At 39.7% G+C, this 19,646-nt stretch overlaps 1 protein-coding gene across 1 annotated transcript in view; it reads left to right on the forward strand.

Moving 5' to 3' along the window:
- GAN (gigaxonin) overlaps window positions 1-17,979 on the forward strand; it is a 63,234-nt gene extending 45,255 nt beyond the window's left edge. Inside the window, exons 10-11 of the mRNA XM_081031058.1 lie at window positions 4,848-4,957; window positions 5,045-17,979. Of these exons, the coding sequence (XP_080887184.1) occupies window positions 4,848-4,957; window positions 5,045-5,226 (292 nt within the window). The 3' untranslated portion in view covers window positions 5,227-17,979. The remainder of the gene's footprint in view (window positions 1-4,847; window positions 4,958-5,044) is intronic.
- The last annotated feature ends 1,667 nt before the right edge of the window (window positions 17,980-19,646 follow it).

Genomic DNA, 19,646 nt, shown 5'->3' on the forward strand with positions numbered 1-19,646 from the left:
GTTATTTCTTTCCTTTTACTTAGGGTTTATTTTGTTCTTCCTTTCCTAGCTTCTTCAGGTAAAATTTCGGATTTCTTTCTCAATTTCTCTGCCGAAGCCTTCTATCTTTTCATCATAAGCATATTGCCCTGTCCCTTATTGTTATGGTAACTGTGTTCAGTCCCCGCCTAATAGATAATCCCAGCATCTGAGTCATCTTAGAGTTGGCATCTGTTGGTTGTTTATTCTCGAGAATATGTTCTGATTTTTCTGGCTCTTCTTTTGTTGAGTAATTCTAGATTACATCCTGGGCATTGTGGACTGAGGTCTCTCATATTGCTTCAGTGTTGCTCCAGGAGTTTTAGCAGGCAGTGGGCTTGGCTAGACTCAGATTGCAAGCTGTCACGCCTGCAGCAGCAGGCAGCTCACGTCTCAGTTCCATGCTTCAAGCCTTTGTTACAAGCATTCGTGGTTCTGGGTTCAAAGACTTGAGACAAGTGGTTATACATAAATTTAGGGGTTCTTCTCTACCACTCATCTTTCTGAGACTCCCCTGCACACACACTTCGGTGATCCTGGTTGCCCCACGATGCTCTGTTCACCCTAATTCCAGTAGCTCGAAAGACGGCAGGGTTTTCTCTCGGGGTTTCAGCTCCCTGGAGCCGCCACCCTGAGCCTGTCCTTGGGTAAAGCTATCATAGAACGGAAACATTCCATGTGGGGTGTTTGTTCAGCTTTCCCCAAATCTGCCTGCTTTTGCTCAGACTCTAGAGCCCTCAGGCAGTTGTTTTATTTTGTCCAGAGTTTGTAGCTGCTCCTCGCTGGAGGGTCAGCTTGTTAAGAATTCCTTCCTCCCTAAAAGCAGAAACATTGCTGAAGCTCCCTCTTTCCTTCTCTCTCTCCTGAGTTGATTGTTTCTCCTTCCCTCCTTCTCTCCTTGCCTGTCTTTCCCCTCCTGCTCTGCTTTCTCTGAAGCTCGCTGCTATGTCCCTGCTATATTTTAAAGTGTTTTCAGGGGGCATTCTTAATTCTGAGTTCCCAGAGGATGTATCATTGTAGCCTCGAAGTCCTGAGAAGCCCATGTTTGAAAACCTTGTGAATAAAGGCATAATAATGTTCTGTCTGTTACAAAAATCATTACCACTTACTGATGTTTGCCATGTACTGGACACCATGCGAAGTGCTTTATGTTGGCGAGTTCATTTTATCCTCATGACAGTCATTTGAGGATGGTGATGGTGTCTGGTGTCCCCACGTTACAGACAATGAAACGGAGACTGGGTTAGCTAAATTGTCCAAGGTCAACAAGGTGATAAATGATAGAGAAAGAAATGCAAAACCACATGCCTTTTATAACTATTTTATAAGCAGCAGCTATATACACGATCCAATTAGGTTTTCATGTTAGCTTTACTTAATTTGAAGCCCCAGCACTTTATAAAGTCACCTAGGATGGTTTTGTTGAAACCCAGGAACTCTGACTCATTGACCTGCTTGGGACCAGATTTGGTTAGACCATCCACATACAAGTAGACCAGTTTCTTCAGCTTTGTTTCATTAGTTCAGGGAGGACTTATGTTAAATTCTCAACTCTACAAAAGTATTTCAAAATATCATTGTTTTCTGATGCGCATTTTCAGGAGACAGTCTAGTCAGAAATGCCCTGATTTAGAAGTGCCAGTTACCACGGTGAACACACCCATGGGCCTGTTAATGGGCTTCCCAGAGAGGTGTGTGCGTCTCTACTGGGGGTGGTCTGACAGGTGCAGCTCAGCTGCAGGCAAGGCATAAGGCTTCTCATCAGCTTGTTTCATTCAGAGCCTGGGAAGAATTTAGATGTCGGGGTTTAGTTATTGACATTTAGCCCTGACGACATAACATGTGAGTAAGTCAGTTAATTGTATTAATAGTTTTTATTCGTTTTCTTTCAAAGGCCCGTTCAGGACCTCGTTTTTACTTTTCCATGAAAGCTCTTGGATTTTTCGCTTTTCCTATTAATTAGAGGCGTTTTGGAGGCAGGGGCCAGCCTGTATTCCCAGTCCCAAACTGCTGAGTACCAGTCAACATTAGGATGTTACGTGAATCAATGTTAGATGAAGGTATTTAGAAATAGGGTGGCTTATATTAGCTTTGCTGCTGAGTTGTTATAGCAATTTGGACGAATCATTTTGCTTCCATGTTTCTTGGAATTCAAAATATGGAAACTACTACTTTATAACAATATGGGAAGAGTGTTCATTGAAATAAAAGTGCTGTTGTTAGTGAAATAATTTTGCCTTGTGTTTAGCATCGAGACACTCTGGACCTATGTCAGTGGCTTAGGACACTTCATAGCCTAGAGTTGGAGATACCAGGAGCAATGCCCATACACCTGTATGTTCCCATGAGTGTCGGCCTGGACTTTGGGAGTTCTTAAGGGTGTAGATCCATCCCTGAGGTCTAACTGAGGTCTACTATGACGGGGTTATGCCTTTAGGTATTAAAGGGAAATTGGTGAAATTACCGTGAGTGAACATCATTACACAGCAGAGTCTAGTTTCTTTGTTTGTTTTTAAGCAAAAAAAAAATAAAACTTTTATTTTGGAATTATTTTATTTTATTTTATTTATTTATTTATTTATTTATTTATTTATTTATTTATTAGTTTCAGGTGTATTTTGGAATAATTTTAGACTTGTAGAAAAGTTGCAAAAATAGAGTTCCCATAAACCGTTCACCCAGCTTCCCCTCATGTTAACATCTTACATATAACTATAGTACAGATATCAAAACCGAAATATTTACGCTGGTACAATATTATTAAGTAAACTACAGACTTTATTTGGATTTCACCAGCTCGTCTGCCAGTATCTTTTTCACTGCTTCAGGCTCCAATCCAGGATCCAACATTGTACTCGGTTGTTGTAATGTTTTTCAGTCTCCTTTCATCTGTGACGTTCCTCAGTCTTTCATAATTCTCTTAAAGATTATTCATCAGTTTTTCATAGGCTCTCTTAATTTAGGTTTGTCTAATGATTTTTTCTTATTAGGCTGTGATTGAGTATTTGGGGCAGGAATACCACAGAGGTCATGTTGTACCCTTCTCTGCACGTCGGGTAGGACATGATGTCAACATGTCCTTTTCCTGTGATGCTGATCTTGATTACCCTGTTAAAATGGTGTCTGTTGGGTTTCTCCACCATACAGTTACTGTTTTTCCCTCTGTAATTAATAAATATCGTGGAAGAGAGAATTTGCGAATATGCATGCATACTGTTTCTTGTCACACTTTCACCAGTAATTAAACACCCATAGGGGGACCAGCCTCCAGGAGCTGTTTCTATGATGTTTGCCTAATGGTGACTTTTCTATTTCCCTCATTCCTTCTACATTTGTTGACTGGAATTCTGAAAAGAAAACCTGTCCCTTCTCCCTATTTTTTTGTAAATGTATGCAATTATTTATTTATATTAGTATGGACTACTGGATGTTTATTTTATTCTATGAGTTATAAATCTAATACTATCATTATTTTGTTGCTCAATTTTTCCCAGCTTTGGTCATTGGGAGCTACTTCATATCGGCTCCTGTGTCCTTTAGACATGCCCATCCTTTTTTAAGCACTTCCTATCTGGCAGTACAAGACGCTCCAGGCTAATCCTGTATTTTCTGTCTCAGCTGTGGAATCCACCACTTCTTCATGGAGCATTGGATCCTTTTAGTGCTTATTAAATTGATTTTCAACAGAAGTGCCAAGGCAATTTAGTGGGGGAAAGAAACGTCTTTTCAGCAAATGATGCTGGAACAACTAGATATATGTATGGGGGAAAAAAGAACTTTGACTCTTACCTCCTACCATACACAAAAATTAACCTGAAATGTATCATAAAACCTAAATGTAAGAGCTGAAACCATGAAATTTCCAGAAAAGAGCATAGAAGGAAAATCTTTGCAACCTTGGAGTATTATAGGTAAAGATTTCCTAGAAGGATGCAGAAAACATGAACTGTAAAAGGAAAAAAGGGTAAATTGGAATTCATCAAAATGAAAAACATCTGTCCTTCAAAAGGCTCCCTTAGAAAAATGAAAAGACAATCTACATGCTGAGAAAAATATTCATGATACATGTATCTAACAAAGGACTTGTATCTACAACTATAAAGAATCTTAAAATGCAGTAAGGAGAGGGAAAACCCAATTTTAAAAATGATCAAATCTTTGAACAGACATTTCACAAATGAAGATATGTATTATAAAATGGCCAATAAGCACATGCAGAGATGTTCCACATCATTAGTCTTCAGAGCGCTAATATGGATAAAAGGGAAAAGTTTGACAGTAGCAAGAGCTGGCACTAATGCCAAGCAGTTGGAATTCTTAGACATTGCTAAATGGGATGCAAAACAGCACAGTACTTTGGAACACAGCGAGGCATTTTCTTATCAAGTGAAAGATACCATTAATCATATAACCAAACAAGTCTATAACATAACTTTACAAAAAAGATTTGCACTCTAATGTCCAAAACAGCTTTATTACAATAGCCAAAACTGAGTGCTACCCAACTGAGCATGAGCAGGTGAATGGATAAGTAAACCCTGGTATATCCATATAATGGAATACTACTACGAAATAAAAAGAAACAAATTATTGATGCAGGTGGCAACATGGATAAACCTCAGAAACGTTGTGCTGAGCAAAAGGAACAAATTGAAAAGTGCACACTGTTTGTGATTCAATATATATATGGCATTCTAGAACAGACAAAACTCATACCAATCGTGACAGTAATCAGTGGTTACCCAGAAGTAGAATGTGGGAGTGGGATCTCCTGGCTCAGGGCCCAGTTCTGTTGGAGGCTCACCAAGGTTTGGTCTGTTTGTTTTCAGATGGATCTACCTTAACGACCAGAATTTATGCATCCCCGCCAGTTCATCTTTTGTTTATGGAGCTGTACCCATAGGAGCCAGTATTTATGTTATCGGAGACCTCGATACAGGTAAGAATGTTACGGTGATTTTGTCAGAACTGTTTCCTAGTGGTTCGGAGGCATGTTGTCTCACCATTGCTTATTCTCATGGTTTAGGTACCAATTACGATTACGTGCGTGAGTTTAAAAGAAGCACGGGCACCTGGCACCACACTAAACCACTCCTTCCATCCGACCTTCGCCGCACCGGGTGTGCAGCCTTACGTATTGCAAATTGCAAGCTTTTCCGCCTGCAGCTTCAGCAAGGCTTATTCCGTATCCGTGTTCATTCACCTTGAAGAGGAAGCAGACTAGAAGCAGAGCTCCTGACCAAGTGCACCATGACATGGCTTTGCGTGAGGGGAACAGAGATGGCAGCGAATCTTGCTCTGCGTGCCAGGCTTCGTATGGTAACTCTAGTGGCTTTCTAAGGCTTAGAAGCCTGAGCTTCGGCTCTTGTTTGGGAGAGCACGTAACTGTTGAAAAACTACCTAGGAGGAATCAGTCCTCCAGTTAGTGTCTATAGACAAATGGAGGCTAGTGAATGTCAAAAGGAAAAGGGAAGTGGGAATCGGTATAATGTAAAATACTGAAGTTAAAATACTAAGGTGCATTTTCCCTGAAGGGAACTCGTATCTGACTGCTGTGTACCTGGCTTTGGTAAACAAACAAAAATCCATATATGCAAATCAACATATCCGAACATACCAAGACTGCTTTTCTACTGCACTTGGGAGGACATATGCCTAACCCTGCCCAAAAATTAAGGTTTGTGCCTAAAACGTTAGATTGGACTGTATGCCAGCTAGTCTCTCCAGTTACTCCTAATACTTTGTGCTGAGAATCTTTTTTAAACTGTATTATGATGAAACTAAGATAAAATTTCTCTTTGATGACATTCTATCTTAGTAAAGACTGAACAAATTCATGAGTCAGGTTGCAGCCCTCATGTGAATTTAAAGGAAGTTGCTAACTTCTACGTTAATTTAGATTAAGGTACGTCATGCCGTAATTTCTGGAGTAGTACTCTTGGAGTTGTGAAGGATCTCATGCAGTGCCACTCTTCCTTTGCAATTAATCAACACCATTTTATAAATATGAGGATATTAGCAAGTAGGAGATTTTATAAAAGAAAGACCTGAGTCAGGCAAATAATAAAGGTCTGCAGTGACTTAAACAAACAAACAAAAAAAGTCCAGATAAAATACAAAGGGATCAAAAACTTTTTTAAATAATCTGAAAGCACACAAAGTCTTGTTTACTACTGTTTAGGATTTGAAAACTTGTCTTAGAATGCAAACATGTTAAGAATCTAGTCTTTGTAGTAGAATTTTCTCAATGCCGTTCACTAGTAAGAGTTTAGACAAATTACGTTACAAGTAAAGTTTGGCTGGTAGAATAAACTACCTCAGCTTAATTTTATTCTGTTCATAGTACAGCAAATTAATCTTTTCCTTTCCTATCTTTCACTTCCATGCCAACCCACTCTATTCCAGTAACCATTGGGGGAAAAACATCTGTCATTAGTAGCATTTATCTTGTAAGATATTTTGTTTTCCATTCAAATTATACTATCTCAGTGTAAAATTAGGGACTTCAAAGTGCTTGATTGCTTCATAATTTGAATTTTATGCAATATCAGATTTCTAATCAATTTAATATAGAAGTCTTCATTTTTAATTATTTTCTACAGCTTTTTTTCCTCTTAGAATATGGCTCTAAGAAGCAGCATTTTGTCTTAATTATTAATGTATAAATGTATCCTTTGGTTGTAAATTTGAGACCAGGAATTTCTTCTAGAAACTTGCTATATGGAATGTTTATATGCTATTAACATGCATATGAAATGTCGCTTATGTTTTCCCACCATGAACAGAAAAAGGGGTGAGCAGTGTTTTGTTTGGTTTTTCTTTTTTACACCCATCAGAAGTCTACACAATGCTATAAAAGTTGCTGAAAGGAGCCTTACCCGTGGGGTTTCTAAAGAATGTTATGTGTGGTACATTCGCTCTCCATTCTGGCAGAAGAGTTTGGTAACAGAGGTCTGAGGTTTTTATCTTCTCTATCAGAGATGCTAGGTCAGACTTGCCACACATTCATGTAACACAATCAAATTCGATTTGTAAATCATGATGCCCTCTTTTTTTTCTTTCTTTTTTTTTTTGTATCTTGTACCAGTCAGCTGTTATCTGCACACTTTCCCAATGACATTTTGGCTATCTTTTAAATCAAAGCAAGCTACATGGCCATTGCAAAGAAAGAAAACTTTCTTTTTATAATTAGACATGAGAAAACAAATTGCTGAAAAAGTGAATTTTCTTTGGTAAAATACCTTGTGCAGAACACAACCTCGGCATTCAGAAGCTGCAATTGAAGTACTTCAAGTAGTAACTAATGTCTTATTAAAGCCATGACAATCAGCGATTCGCTCTTTTTTTTTTTTTTTTTTTTTTTTTTTTTTAAATTGAAGTTTAAAATTCTTCCCAGTCTATGCCAGGCCTTTCCAAGGAGACAATTTTTTGTTTAGGAGTGAATGGGTCCCTACTGCAATATTATCAGTGCCTGTATGACTTGATCAATTCATTTTAGAAAGTAGTGTTTTTATTTTGTTTTTTGGTTTTTTGTTTTAAATTAAGTTTATTGACACAGTAGCTGCAGAAATTAGGGAATTTTTTAAAAATTTGCCATATAATATGGGATGCAATAACCAACAAAAGCTACTAAGTGCCAAACTGTTATTTTACTATATATAAATATAAAAATATTATGTTGAAGTGTAGGGATGTATTTAATTTTATTATGTTCCAAAATTAATTGTGACCTTTTTTGTAAATTGCAGTTATTTCAGTATTGTGAAATAAATTTTAAGTCATTTCATGCAGGTTTGTGTTTTAACATTCCACTTATGCCTTGAAACATCTTTTCTTGATGAATTTTTGATACTTCTTTTTCCATAAGGCACTTTTATCAGGTGTATGTTGGAATTGGCCGCTGAGGATAGATCTTAAAATTTTTAATATAATATCTTTTGGGGAAGTGCAATTTATTTTCCTTATCCCACCAACAGAAGGAAAGTTGTCTCAGGTTAGAGTAAATGAATAATTAAAGAATCTCTCCTACGCTACAGTCTAAAGTAGGGTTGTTTGTTTCTCTGTTTAACACATCCAACTGTAGATTTTTCAAAGATTTAAGTGTTTAAAATGAAGTTTTTTGTTCTTTCGTGATCATGCTTATATTCTGTGAGAGGAAAAAGCGAGAGATGAGAGAAAGAAGGAGAGAGACAGAGAGTTAGTTTTACTTGACTTGGTAAATCTGTCTGTATATGTTTACTTTTTGAATTGTAGTTCCAAACTACATATATTACTGTCTCCTGGTGCTTCAGATAAATTCTTGAGCCTGTGGCCCTTCAGTTTATACTACTGTGTTAAACTCATGTTGAGTGTAAATATTGATATATTCATAGTTTATAGTAAGTTTTACTTGGTGTTTGCATTTCTTTTTTGGAGTGGGATTAGGAACAACGTTTACCAACTAGTAGTTGGTATGCTGTAAAGATTTGGCCTAAGAAACTTCTAAATTCATTGTTTATTTCATTAATTCATGATTTCATTGCTGTGAGGAGTTGATAGCTAACAGTAGGCTTTTTTCAAACTGTAGCAACCAAAAAAGAACATTTGGGGGTGTTGGACACTGTTGTTTGTATTGAAGGGTTCTATTATATTGCACTACCGCTTTAATGATGGCACTTTCTTCAGTGGTGCTTTAGAAGTGCCTTTTTTATCCTTTGTAAGTGGGGAGGGGGTTCCCGAGGCAATGTGCAGGAAATACATTCTTTATATTGACATGGTAAAGATAAGGCAGTCTTCACTGTGGCACCTCAGTTACTCATGGCTGTAAGTGAGGTCTTTAGAGAAATGTGTTAGCTGCCTTGGTCCATTGGCGTTCCATTTGGTTCCTACTTCAGTATACCAAACTAGGGATCCCAAAATGTTTTCCAAGGAGCGCTAAAACCACCACTGCTGTATTACCTTCCAGAATGTTGGCTTTCTTTATTTAAGAGGAGGCCTCCGTGGTCAGATGAAGACATTTGATTATCTGGGGAAGAATGAGGTGGCACTTTCACTGCATCGATTTAAAAAGTGCTGAAATCCCCTTAAAAAGCACCCGGTGGAAGGCAGCAGGGAAGCTACCCTTCAGTGGCTGCTCCTTGGCCCTGTGAGCCCTGGGGTAGTCGGTGAGAGAGGAGACTCTGGTGCAGAAAAGCCTGCCCTGGGTTTAATCAACAAATGTTTATTGAGTGCCTACTAAGAATTCTGCTTGGATTTCTGGGGAGCTTAACAGTGAGGCAGATGTAACACTGCCCTCCTCCTAGGTTGTAAACTCCTTGTGGGCAGGGGACCCACCTTAGTCGTTCGCTGATCTCAGTGCTTAGCACACAGTAAGCAGTCAATAAATGTTTGACCAATGAATATAGTGTGCTTGTGATCCAGGTGACGTTCTTCACGGGACTGAAAAGTACTCTCTGGGAGTGACTCATTTTGCTGGCTTTTAAATGAGAGACTTTGTACACAAATAGGCCGGCCTCATAACAGTGGGAAATGAGCACAGAATGAGAGATGCAAGTGCCTGACATAGGTGACACACAACTCTGTGGTCCCCATATGTCCTGTAGGATTGTTGAGACCCTGTGCTTAGCACACCTACTGACGTTTATCACCTTTACTGGTGGGTTTTATTTATCGCTTTTTATATGGGGCTCAAAATCTTTTCCAGAACGTACTGCTTTGATCCTCACATCTCTGTGATGGTGCAGCGCTCTCCACGAGACAGACAGCAATCTGAGGCCCGGGAGATGCAGATTCATTCCCCACTGCAGATGGGGGTGGAAGCCAAAAGCAGAAATCAGGCGTTTGGATTATCACTTCACCGTTCAGCCTGTTAGACTATCACTTTATTTCCTAGGCATACAAGGAGTTTTATATTCATATCAGTCATTTGAGGTATAACTTAAACCCCCAAACATTTTTTTGCAAGTTGTGCAGACATAAGCTGAAAGATCTTTGGTTTTCTTTGTCAGTTAACTATAGGACATTTCAGAATTTACTACAGTTGTAAGAACAGGAGTAGTAAGTATTTGTTTTTGAAAGAAGCTGTTTTTATTTTAAAGGGCTAAAGCTTCATTTATATTAGGTTGGTGCAAAAGGAATTGCGGTTTAAAAGGTTAAAACAATTAGAAAAACCGCAGTTGCTTTTGCACCAACCTAATACTTCCCTTTCTTGCCACATGTAATCAGTAGGGGAAAGAAATTGTGTCTTAGAATGGTAAGTATTTTGCTAGCTTTTTAATAATCCCTGGAGTAGTCTTTACAGCTGGTTCAGAAATTATAGAAATTTATGGTATAAAGGTGAGGAATGACCCCTTTGCCCATATTGGAGAAAACCATGAACTTAGCTTAAGAGTTTGTCCTGCCTGCTGGCAGTGAAGTCTTAATAGTGAGTATTGAACTATAGATTTTTTTCTACTTTTTTGTTGTTGCTGTTGGCAAGTCAGCTGATAACTTTTAAAATTGCTCGTGTATTTTTCAGAAGGAAGTCTGTTGTTATTTTCATTTTAAACATATCAACTTTGTCTCATTGCAAAAGTTCCGTGTATGTGACATCTGAAGAGCTCAGTTATGACTATATTGTGTGGTCCGATATATACAGTTGAGGAAAGTTTTTCTTTTTCAGTTCTATCATTGAAGTTCTCTAAGTGATTGCATTTTTAAACTCCTTCCCTTTCAAATATCTAATAACAGAATCTTAGATAATTAAATATCTACAGCAACGTTACATAATTATCTAGTGAGAAATGTCTGTTGCCTTCTCTTTTTTATTTTGAGATTAAAAACTAATCTTTAAATTGCTACTCAGCTGAAATCTGGGCTAATTATAATTTTGATATTAATGTCCTCATGGCCCATAAAAGTTGTAAATTCTTAAATCACTAATGTGAATTAGACAAGGTATGAGTAGGAGGAGGATGGCAGCCCACAGAGTCTGGCACATACTGCATAAGATGAAACGGGAGAAGATGAGCCAGTCAATAGGACCCGTGTAAATAAACACTCACTTCAAGTAATTCAGACCCCCAAGTCCTCGTAGGTTCATCTTGTTTTCTGGTTGGTGAATTATATTTACTAGAACTTTCTTTTTAGCATTTCAGTACAAATCATAGGTTTTTAAGTACCTTATTCTTATTGTTCTTACTCATCAATTACAAGTAAACTGTACCTTCGAACCCTTGGGTTATATTTTTTCAAGTTAAACCAGTGAACTTAGTTTAAATATGACTATACGTAACTTGCTTTATTATGTTTCCTGTTTAATTGGATGAGAACTACATGCACTTATTCCCTTGTTCTCTGTGTTTATAGGAAAAACTCTGTTCTCAGCTACCTCATTATGTAGTGTTGTGCTTGATCCCCTGCCAATTTAGAAGAATTCAACACATTCTGTCCTTTAACAAAAGCCTGGAAGCAAGCAGTAAGCGGCCTTGAGGAATACAATTCTCTAAGGCATATTTTCCTTTTTTTTTTTTTTTTTAAATAGGCACTTTTAATCAGGAGGAACAATAATTCTCCTAGAGCTGCTGCAAAGTGATTACTTGAAACTCAACTTGAACTTTAAAGAGTCTTTAAAAGACTATGTTTTCATAACGTAGAAAAGTAGTATATTTAAACACCACTGCTGTGTAAAACAGAAAGCGTAATTTCCATCCTTGTTGGGATCAGACAGGAAATTTGTCTCTCTGTAGTTTGACCCAGTGTTAGTAATTTAGATGCTTGGGGATACTATTTTTGATTTTCTATAAGGTGCTATCGTGAACACTTTAAGGATCTATTAAGTGTATTTTCATGAATTTGTTGCCCAAGAATCTTTCGTTTTGATGAAAATATAGGCTCATTACTAGATTCTTCTTTTCTTTTAGTTCTGATGACTTGGGATTTTAAAGTGAAACCCTGGAAATGTTTCCTAAGTGCAGGATTGAGGTTGGCTGAACACCCTAGAGTTGCATTATACTTAAAATCGTGAGTAATCAGGTTTGTTCTGACTGTCAGTGGAATGCTCCACCTTGCTCATTTCCTGTATGTACCTTCCCCACATGGCACATGTTGGGCTCTGCCTACACAGCTTACCTGTCCTGTAAGTTGAGGGGAGCTGTGAAGCCCATCAGTTCTTGTAGACAGACCTTCCCTTCCAGTGATTTCTTATAGAATTACTCACTATCCCTAGTACCCAGAAGAGTCATCACACCCATTCCTAAAAACCTAGCCTACTAGGAATAACTTACGTACGTACCCAGTAAAACCTAAAAACGTAACCGTGTTTATGCGTTCATCAGATTTAGTTTTCCTACGTGTGCTTTTTAGAGGGCTTTTGCAAGGACTTGCTCCTGACAGTAGAATGGCAAAGTTTCTCCTCAGATGGCAGCAGGTCAGCACCATGTGGGTTTGGCAGCAGGCCCTGAAACATTTCCTTAAGTGGTTTCCAAGAGAACCCAGGCCTACCTCTTTAAAGTCCCAAACCGTATTTTAATTATTTTGAGGAAAACATCTGTAAACATTTGATGTCCTTCCCCGAGCAAACCTAGTGGTTATGAACATGTGTGGGCCTGTGCCAGGCGCATGTGGGTGTGAAGATTTCCACCGCTGACGGTTTTGTGACCTTCGGAAGCCCTTTAACCCTGAAGCTGGGTTTCCACCTGCGGAAGTGGGATAACAAGTATTCATTCACCTCTTAGCGCTGTGAGGATTCAGTGAAGTGATACAGGTGAGAGCTCGGGCTGGTTGGTGCCTAGCACACAAATGGTGGTGCTGCTTATGACCCGGGCTGTCAATTGCCAATCGTCTCAGCCTCTAGTCACTGGTTATGTCAGCTACTGGGGGGCAGGGGCTGCGCCGCACTCAATATCCCCGGCCTTAGTGCTTTCTTCATTCTCATGTCTGCTGCCACATGATAGACAAGTAAATGTATGTTTGTGTAAATGGGATTACTTTCTGGACCCATGCCACCACTCTCCTTCTACTTCCCTAATATTTAAATTTGATTCTGTATAGCTGAAACATCCCAAATACGCGTTTAGAATATTTAGAGTTGTTACGAATAACCCTCAATTCAGAATTTGCCTAATGAAGTCCTCTAGTAGTACTTAAAACTCTTTACCAGAGTTACTTTTTTCTTTTTTCCCCAAATTCTCAAAAGTAATAGACTATAGTACTGGTCAGATAAACAGGATATTTTCTAGACCCCTGTTTGAGATCAGTAGACCTAAACTGTGCTTTCTTAACTTGGATGTGGTGTGATGTGAAACTTAGAAACAAGCCAAGAAACAAAATTTGTGTGACCAGTCCTCGTGTGTGTGTGTGTGTGTGTGTGTGTGTGTGTGTGTGTAGAACTTTCGTACCTTCAAATAAAGAAGGGTTATTTAACAAAGTGATACAAAAGGGAGCTACTTAATTTTTTTATAATACCACTTCCTTTCCAGTTCAGGTTATGGGACTGGTAGATTCATCAGTATATGATGTGCCCAGCTTATCTTGATTTCAATAAGACATTTGATAAAGTCATTCTTGATATCTTTGTGAATGAGAAAAGGAAGTAGAAATAGGGTTGAAAGGGCTGAGAAATAGACTGAATATCCACACGAAGACTGTGTTGATAAGAATGGATCCTTGTGGACATGGACTGAGGTACTCTAACAGTGTCCGATTTCAACATTTTTATTAGTCACTTGTATAAAAAAATAAAAGGCAGTAAAAAGGGATTAAGTGTTGGGTATCAGGGTCTGCAGTGCTCTTTACAGTCGAATAAAATGACTAAATATAAAGTCTCTCTAGGTTCAGGAAAGATAGTTCCTAATTGAAAAAGAAAAGGGGCAGGGAGTCATTGATAATTTAAACATAAGCCAACTGTTTAAAAAAATACCAGCACGTGTCTGTGTGGAGGGCTGCTCGCTAGAAAAGGAAGTCTGTCCTGCTACTTCCATCCGTGCATGAGCTGTATTGCTAGGCCTCTGGACCACTGCATTAAGCTGCCCGTTCCAGGCACCACAGTTTGAGAGACCTGAGCAAGTCAGGAGGCCACCCAAAGGATGACAGCCAGAGTGACAGGCACTCTTGAAGCTGTAACAGGAACCTCTGACGGCATGAGGCTCTGGCCTGTAAGGAAGTCTTTAAAATGAGCACATGAGCTTAGTCCAGAGTGCCTAGCTCAGTCCAACAGGCAGAAACTGGAGAGACCGAATTTTTCTGTCAGTTTTAGAACTTTCAGATAGAATTGCCTCGTGATCCAATGGATGCCTTCTGTGGCCTTGAGGGCTCATCTCTAAAAGCGCTCCCAAGGGTGAGTCCTTACAGCTCTGACTGAGTGTGAGAGAATCCTTGCATTGTGGCAGGGTATTGGTTAGGGTCCTAAAGCTCCTTGCAAACGAGAGCGTCTGAGAACAGTTTAGTAAAAAAGAAAAAATATGATTCCATACTTGAACATTTACATTGTTTTTGAGGAGGAGAGTATTTGTTCCTTTTAACCTATATTCTGTCCCCTGTTCTTTCCTCCCTTCCTTTCTTCTCTGCCCACCACAGTTCACGGTCTCTTGATTGTGGCCCGTGGCCAACAGCTACAACCATCTTCAGCAGAACTTTCAGAAATATATTTCTAGAGATTTCCCTTGAAACCACATTGTTAACTAGCACAGTGATCCTTGCTTTTTGTTTTAAATCTCTTAGTACCTCCTCAGATTTAAGGAAGCTGATGAGTAACAGTTGTATTCTGTCCTTGGAGAGGGATCTCTACAGGACCTGATTCCTCATGGTTTGTCTCTCCCTCTTCTGTGAAGACACACCCCAATCTGCCCTCAGTTAGGGAGGGAAAGGGAGGGCGCCACGGCTGTGTGTCTTTTCCTGACCCCACCTGCCTTACGAAAGATCTGTCCCGAAACAGGAAACAAGCGTAAGCTGGACACGCACCCCGGTCCTTGGGGGGGGGGAGCATCTGTGTTTTTCTTACTTGTGTGTGTGTATTTTCTCCCCATTTCCTAAGTCATCTTCACTTACTGATAACCTTTTGTTTGAACCAGTCTTGTTTTTCCTCCCTATGTCCTATCGTGGCTACTCCAAGGTACTGCTAAGTAGAATCTCTCTGAGAAAATAGGCCCTTCCCGCAGCTGGCACTTCTTTCTGTGCCAGTTTAGGCACTTTAGTTATAAAGTGGAAGACGTTACTTTGGTCATGTTAAGAGTACTCTTTTTTATACATTTTTCTTGGCAATCGCATTCCCATCTTGCCTTCTGTTTCTCATCCCATACCTCTCCAAGCCTGGTTTTATAACTGTTTGAATTATGTATTCAAAAAACAAAACAACACAAAGAAAGAGCGTTCTAGTTCCCTAGGCCATTAACTTAAAAGTATTTGTTGAAAAGGTCTTCTGGGAGCCCCTGACCTGGGCTCGTGAGTAGCACTTTCCGCAGCCAGCACTCCCTGGCTGCAAGAGAGCCAGACCTGTGACCCAGGCCCCAGGTAGCTTCCCAAGTCTGCACTGCTCTGCCCTTCCCAGGATAGAACGGGGGCCAGAGCCTCTCTCCATCTGAGACATCGCCAACTATAGCTCTGTGGCTCCTTAAGCTCCTTAGACTAGAACAGCCTCCCTAGGCCCAGGTCAGTCCCACCTTCCACACCAACCTGGGAAGGACCCCAAGGCTCCTCTGAGCCAGGAGAGGGGCTCAGGTGCCACGCGTACTACCTCAGCACCAGCCGAGAGGCACTGTGCAGGCCCCAGAGTGTCCGAGGGACGCGCTCACGGTCTGGGCAGCTCCTAGAAACTGGCATAAGCGAGCTCAGCCATGGCCGCCTGCAGACCTGCCCGGGCCGCGCCATGTGGGCTGTACTCCGCGCCATTCCTGCTGGCGTGTGTGCATTAGAGCAGTCGGGCCATTGTGTCCTTCTCGCTTTAGCTCTGACTGAAACACACTGCACTCCAAACTGTGTATCAACTAAGAAATTAGAATTGCTGTTTACAATAAGGGAGACCTTTTCTTATTTTTTTCAAAAGGAATTTTTGCTTCAGAAAATAAATTCATTATTATTAATCTAGCATATGCTCATTGAATTTGACTCTTAGGCTTTGTTAAAAAAAAGGAAAATATGTAGGCTCTAGTACATGGGGCAAAGGGATATCATCAGCTTAAACACAAACCTTCCATTTATGTGGGTTTATATAGCATCTTCCTATGCGGGACCTCAAAATTCAAGTTCTGCATGAAAACAGAGATCACCCAAAATCCATGGAGTAGATAATTTTATGGTGGGAAATGTGTCAAGTGGCCTTTAGTTGAGAAAAGCACAGGCTATTTAGCAAAACTTGCTTAATAACTGATCAGTGGCTTTTTTTGCCCATGGGATCTTTTCATTTTGACTCATTTGTAACACAGCTTTTGTTTGGGGCCTCACCTTCAAGCCACCAGTGACATAGTGATTCTTATTTTGTTTTGAATCATACCATTTGGGAATTGTGACAATCATAAAAAAAATAATCATGGCTTCAGAAATGCTGAACACCCACTGCAGCCAATTCTGCAATACATATTAATAGACCTGGGTATGATCAGCCAATGTAACAAAAGCACCTCTCTACCCATTCGCTCCATCCTCATCAGAAGCTGTATCGCAGAAGCACCTCAGGCAGGCTCTGGCAGACTTCATTTTTATCACTGCATGATCCTGGTGACAAAGATATTTGTATCTGTCTGTAAATGAGGTCCATCCATAACTCATAAACGTGTAGATCCATTTGTTTTCTAGCACTGACATGTCTTCTGCTATGAGAGAAAACTGTCAAGGGAATCCCTTAAAACAGGGTTGTACATTCAGTTTGACTCCCAAACTCAGGGCCGATCTTCACCCTGGGCCTGGGCCAGCAGAATGGCCAGCGTCACTCCTATTGGCTGGTGCCTGTGTGGTACAGTCACCAAATACGTGACAGCCAACCTGTCAAGAATCGGTTTTCAGCACACTCTTGATTTGTCATTTTGTTGCTTTTAATACCATAAGGAAAATTCTATAAATATCACATAAATACCAGATTCCCAAAATACCATATCAAAATTCACCCTGTTAAACACAAATCTTTGTCTAATGAACATATCTGCATTTTCTGACATGGTGCATACAGAATGGTTTTTAACTTCAATCCTGCAGCTTTTATTATCTAGGAAGATTCCAAGTTGAAAAAGTCTATTTAGGCGTGTATTTAGATTAGGTTGTATTGTGTATGATAAGGTATCCTGGTCATTAAAGAAACACCTACTACTGAAAAACAGGGATTTGCAATGAAAAATACTTAAGCTAAATGAAAGACTGTATTATACAGAGAATTCAAAATATTTGAAGTACCAGGAAGTTGCAACTTATAAAATTGTACTCCCCAAATTCAGTAGTGTAGTAGAGAAATTGTGCTAATGTGATTACACTGAAATGTCATGTCTGAAACATCCTGTGGTCCAAATGTATTTGTTCTGTGGAGTAATTTTCTATTTCTTTGCTGATATGAAATGTAGCAAAGTCGAAGTATTTTGAATTAGTAATTTTGAACTTTCTTACAAAGTTGCTTTATGGTTTACAAGTAAGCCTGATGCAAAAGGACATGTTAACTTCCTTAAATCAAGTAGCATGCACTTTGTTCTCCTACTTCCGTTTATTGTGGGGTTCCTGCGGGGTCCATCCCTTCTCATGAGCACAGGCCCTGTGCTTTGGGAACACATTGCAGTTGTGCTGTTCTCCTGTACCAAGGATCAGTGAAAGTGTTTTATCTTTTGTATGTAGTTTGTATTGACTGGATTTTATAACTGTAAGAAAACAGACAGAGTGTTGTATTTTGATCTGAAATTTGTGTATGGTAAAGTAATTTTGTTTTATGTATTAGAAAGTTCATTTAAAACTTGAAATATTTTCTAGAAGGGTACTGAACAAAATGAATTGTCTTTAAGCTGTTTAACCTAATAAAACAATTTGATGGGGAAGGCATTCTGATTGGTTCTAATTTTTACAGAGGTTTCTGCTAACTGAGCATCATCAGTACAGCTTGACTTAATTTATGAATGGAATATTGTCTTTTCTTATGCCACAGCTTGAACAGTATGGGTGTCAGCCCCCTGGATCCTGGCTCGTGGTATCTGATAAACTCCTTGGCAGCCACAGCCCACAGTCATTGCCTTGGGGTCTCCCACCCCCTACTGGAGTAAGTCTCCACGTTATCTTCCCCCCAAGATAGTTTCGAATTTCCTTTCCTTGGAAGAGAGAAAAAAATTAGACTTAAGAGCAATAGTGGACCGTGTTGTCAAGGGTGTAGTTATATGTTATAGAATTCCGTCTGTGGAAAATGGAATTCTTTATCATTTCCTCTTGCTACGATGCTCAGAGACTGTAAACCTACAAAGACAGTGGTACTAAAACAATGTCAAAGGCAGATCCCCACGGAAGGCAAGAGGCAAAGAGCTCAGAGTGTCTACCAGTAAGGTCCAAGTTACATGAGGCAAGTCTGCTGGAATCGCACGGAAAGAAGAAACGGGATATTGATATTCAGTCATACAGCAGGGCATAAGGGAGGTTTGGAAGTTGGTTATGTATTTTTTTCTACTTTCCATGGCAAGAAGGTTGTAAGGCCTGCAAGCCCTTTTATCTTTGGGGAGTGGGAGGCTTGCTATGGAACACTTCCTTTTCACAAAGTCTTAGAAACCAGTGTCTGAGATGGCTGGATGCAGAAGTGTGTGGGCGGAGCCATCAGAGTCTGAAGCTCCGCCCTGCAGTACCCAGGCCTCCCACCAGCAGCACTGAGGAGTCCTGGATGTGCCTACTCACCCACCGGGACACCGCGGCAGTCTCTGTCCTCTCAGCACCTCACCTCCGTTTCTGGTCTCTGAAATGGGACTGAATCACTGGATTCCTTGTCTGGAGGGTGAAGGCAGTAATTCATCATTGTGTTAAAAAACCAGTGCTTTCAAAGTGAAGGATAAACATTGCAGGATGGCTACAATAATATAATAATACAACAACATGACAGTACAATAATAATACATAATAATAATAATATAATAATAATAATACAACTAATACAATAATACAAATAAGTGTTGCTGAGAATGTGGAGAAGTTGGAACCCCCATACATTAGTGGGGGTGACTGTAAAATGGTGCAGCCACTGTGGAAAAGTGTTTGGTGGTTCCTTAGCAAGTTAAACAGTCACCATATGACCCAGCAATTCTACTTCTAGGTGTATACTCATATACTCAAAAGAAATGAAAATGGACTCAAACAAATACACGAACGTTCATAGCATCACTATTCACATTAGCCAAGAGGTGGAATCAGCCCTGTAAATATTCATCAATGGATGAATGGATACACAAAATACTGTCTATCCACACAATAGAATATTATTCATTCATAGAAAAAAATGAAGCACTGACACATGCTACAACATGGATGAACCTTGAAAACATGCTCAGTGAAAGAAGCCAGCCACAAAGGACCACACAGTATAAGATTACATTTACATGAAGTCTCCAGAACAGGCAAATCCAGAGAGACAGAAAGTAGATATTTGGTTGCCAGGGTCTGGGGGGAAAGGGAGTGGGGAGTGACTGCTCATGGGTACGAGTTTCCTTTGGGGTGATGAAATGATGCTT

The sequence above is a fragment of the Rhinolophus hipposideros genome, assembly GCF_964194185.1.
Source record: "Rhinolophus hipposideros genome assembly, chromosome: 21".
In the NCBI taxonomy this organism is placed as follows: Eukaryota; Metazoa; Chordata; class Mammalia; order Chiroptera; family Rhinolophidae; genus Rhinolophus; species Rhinolophus hipposideros.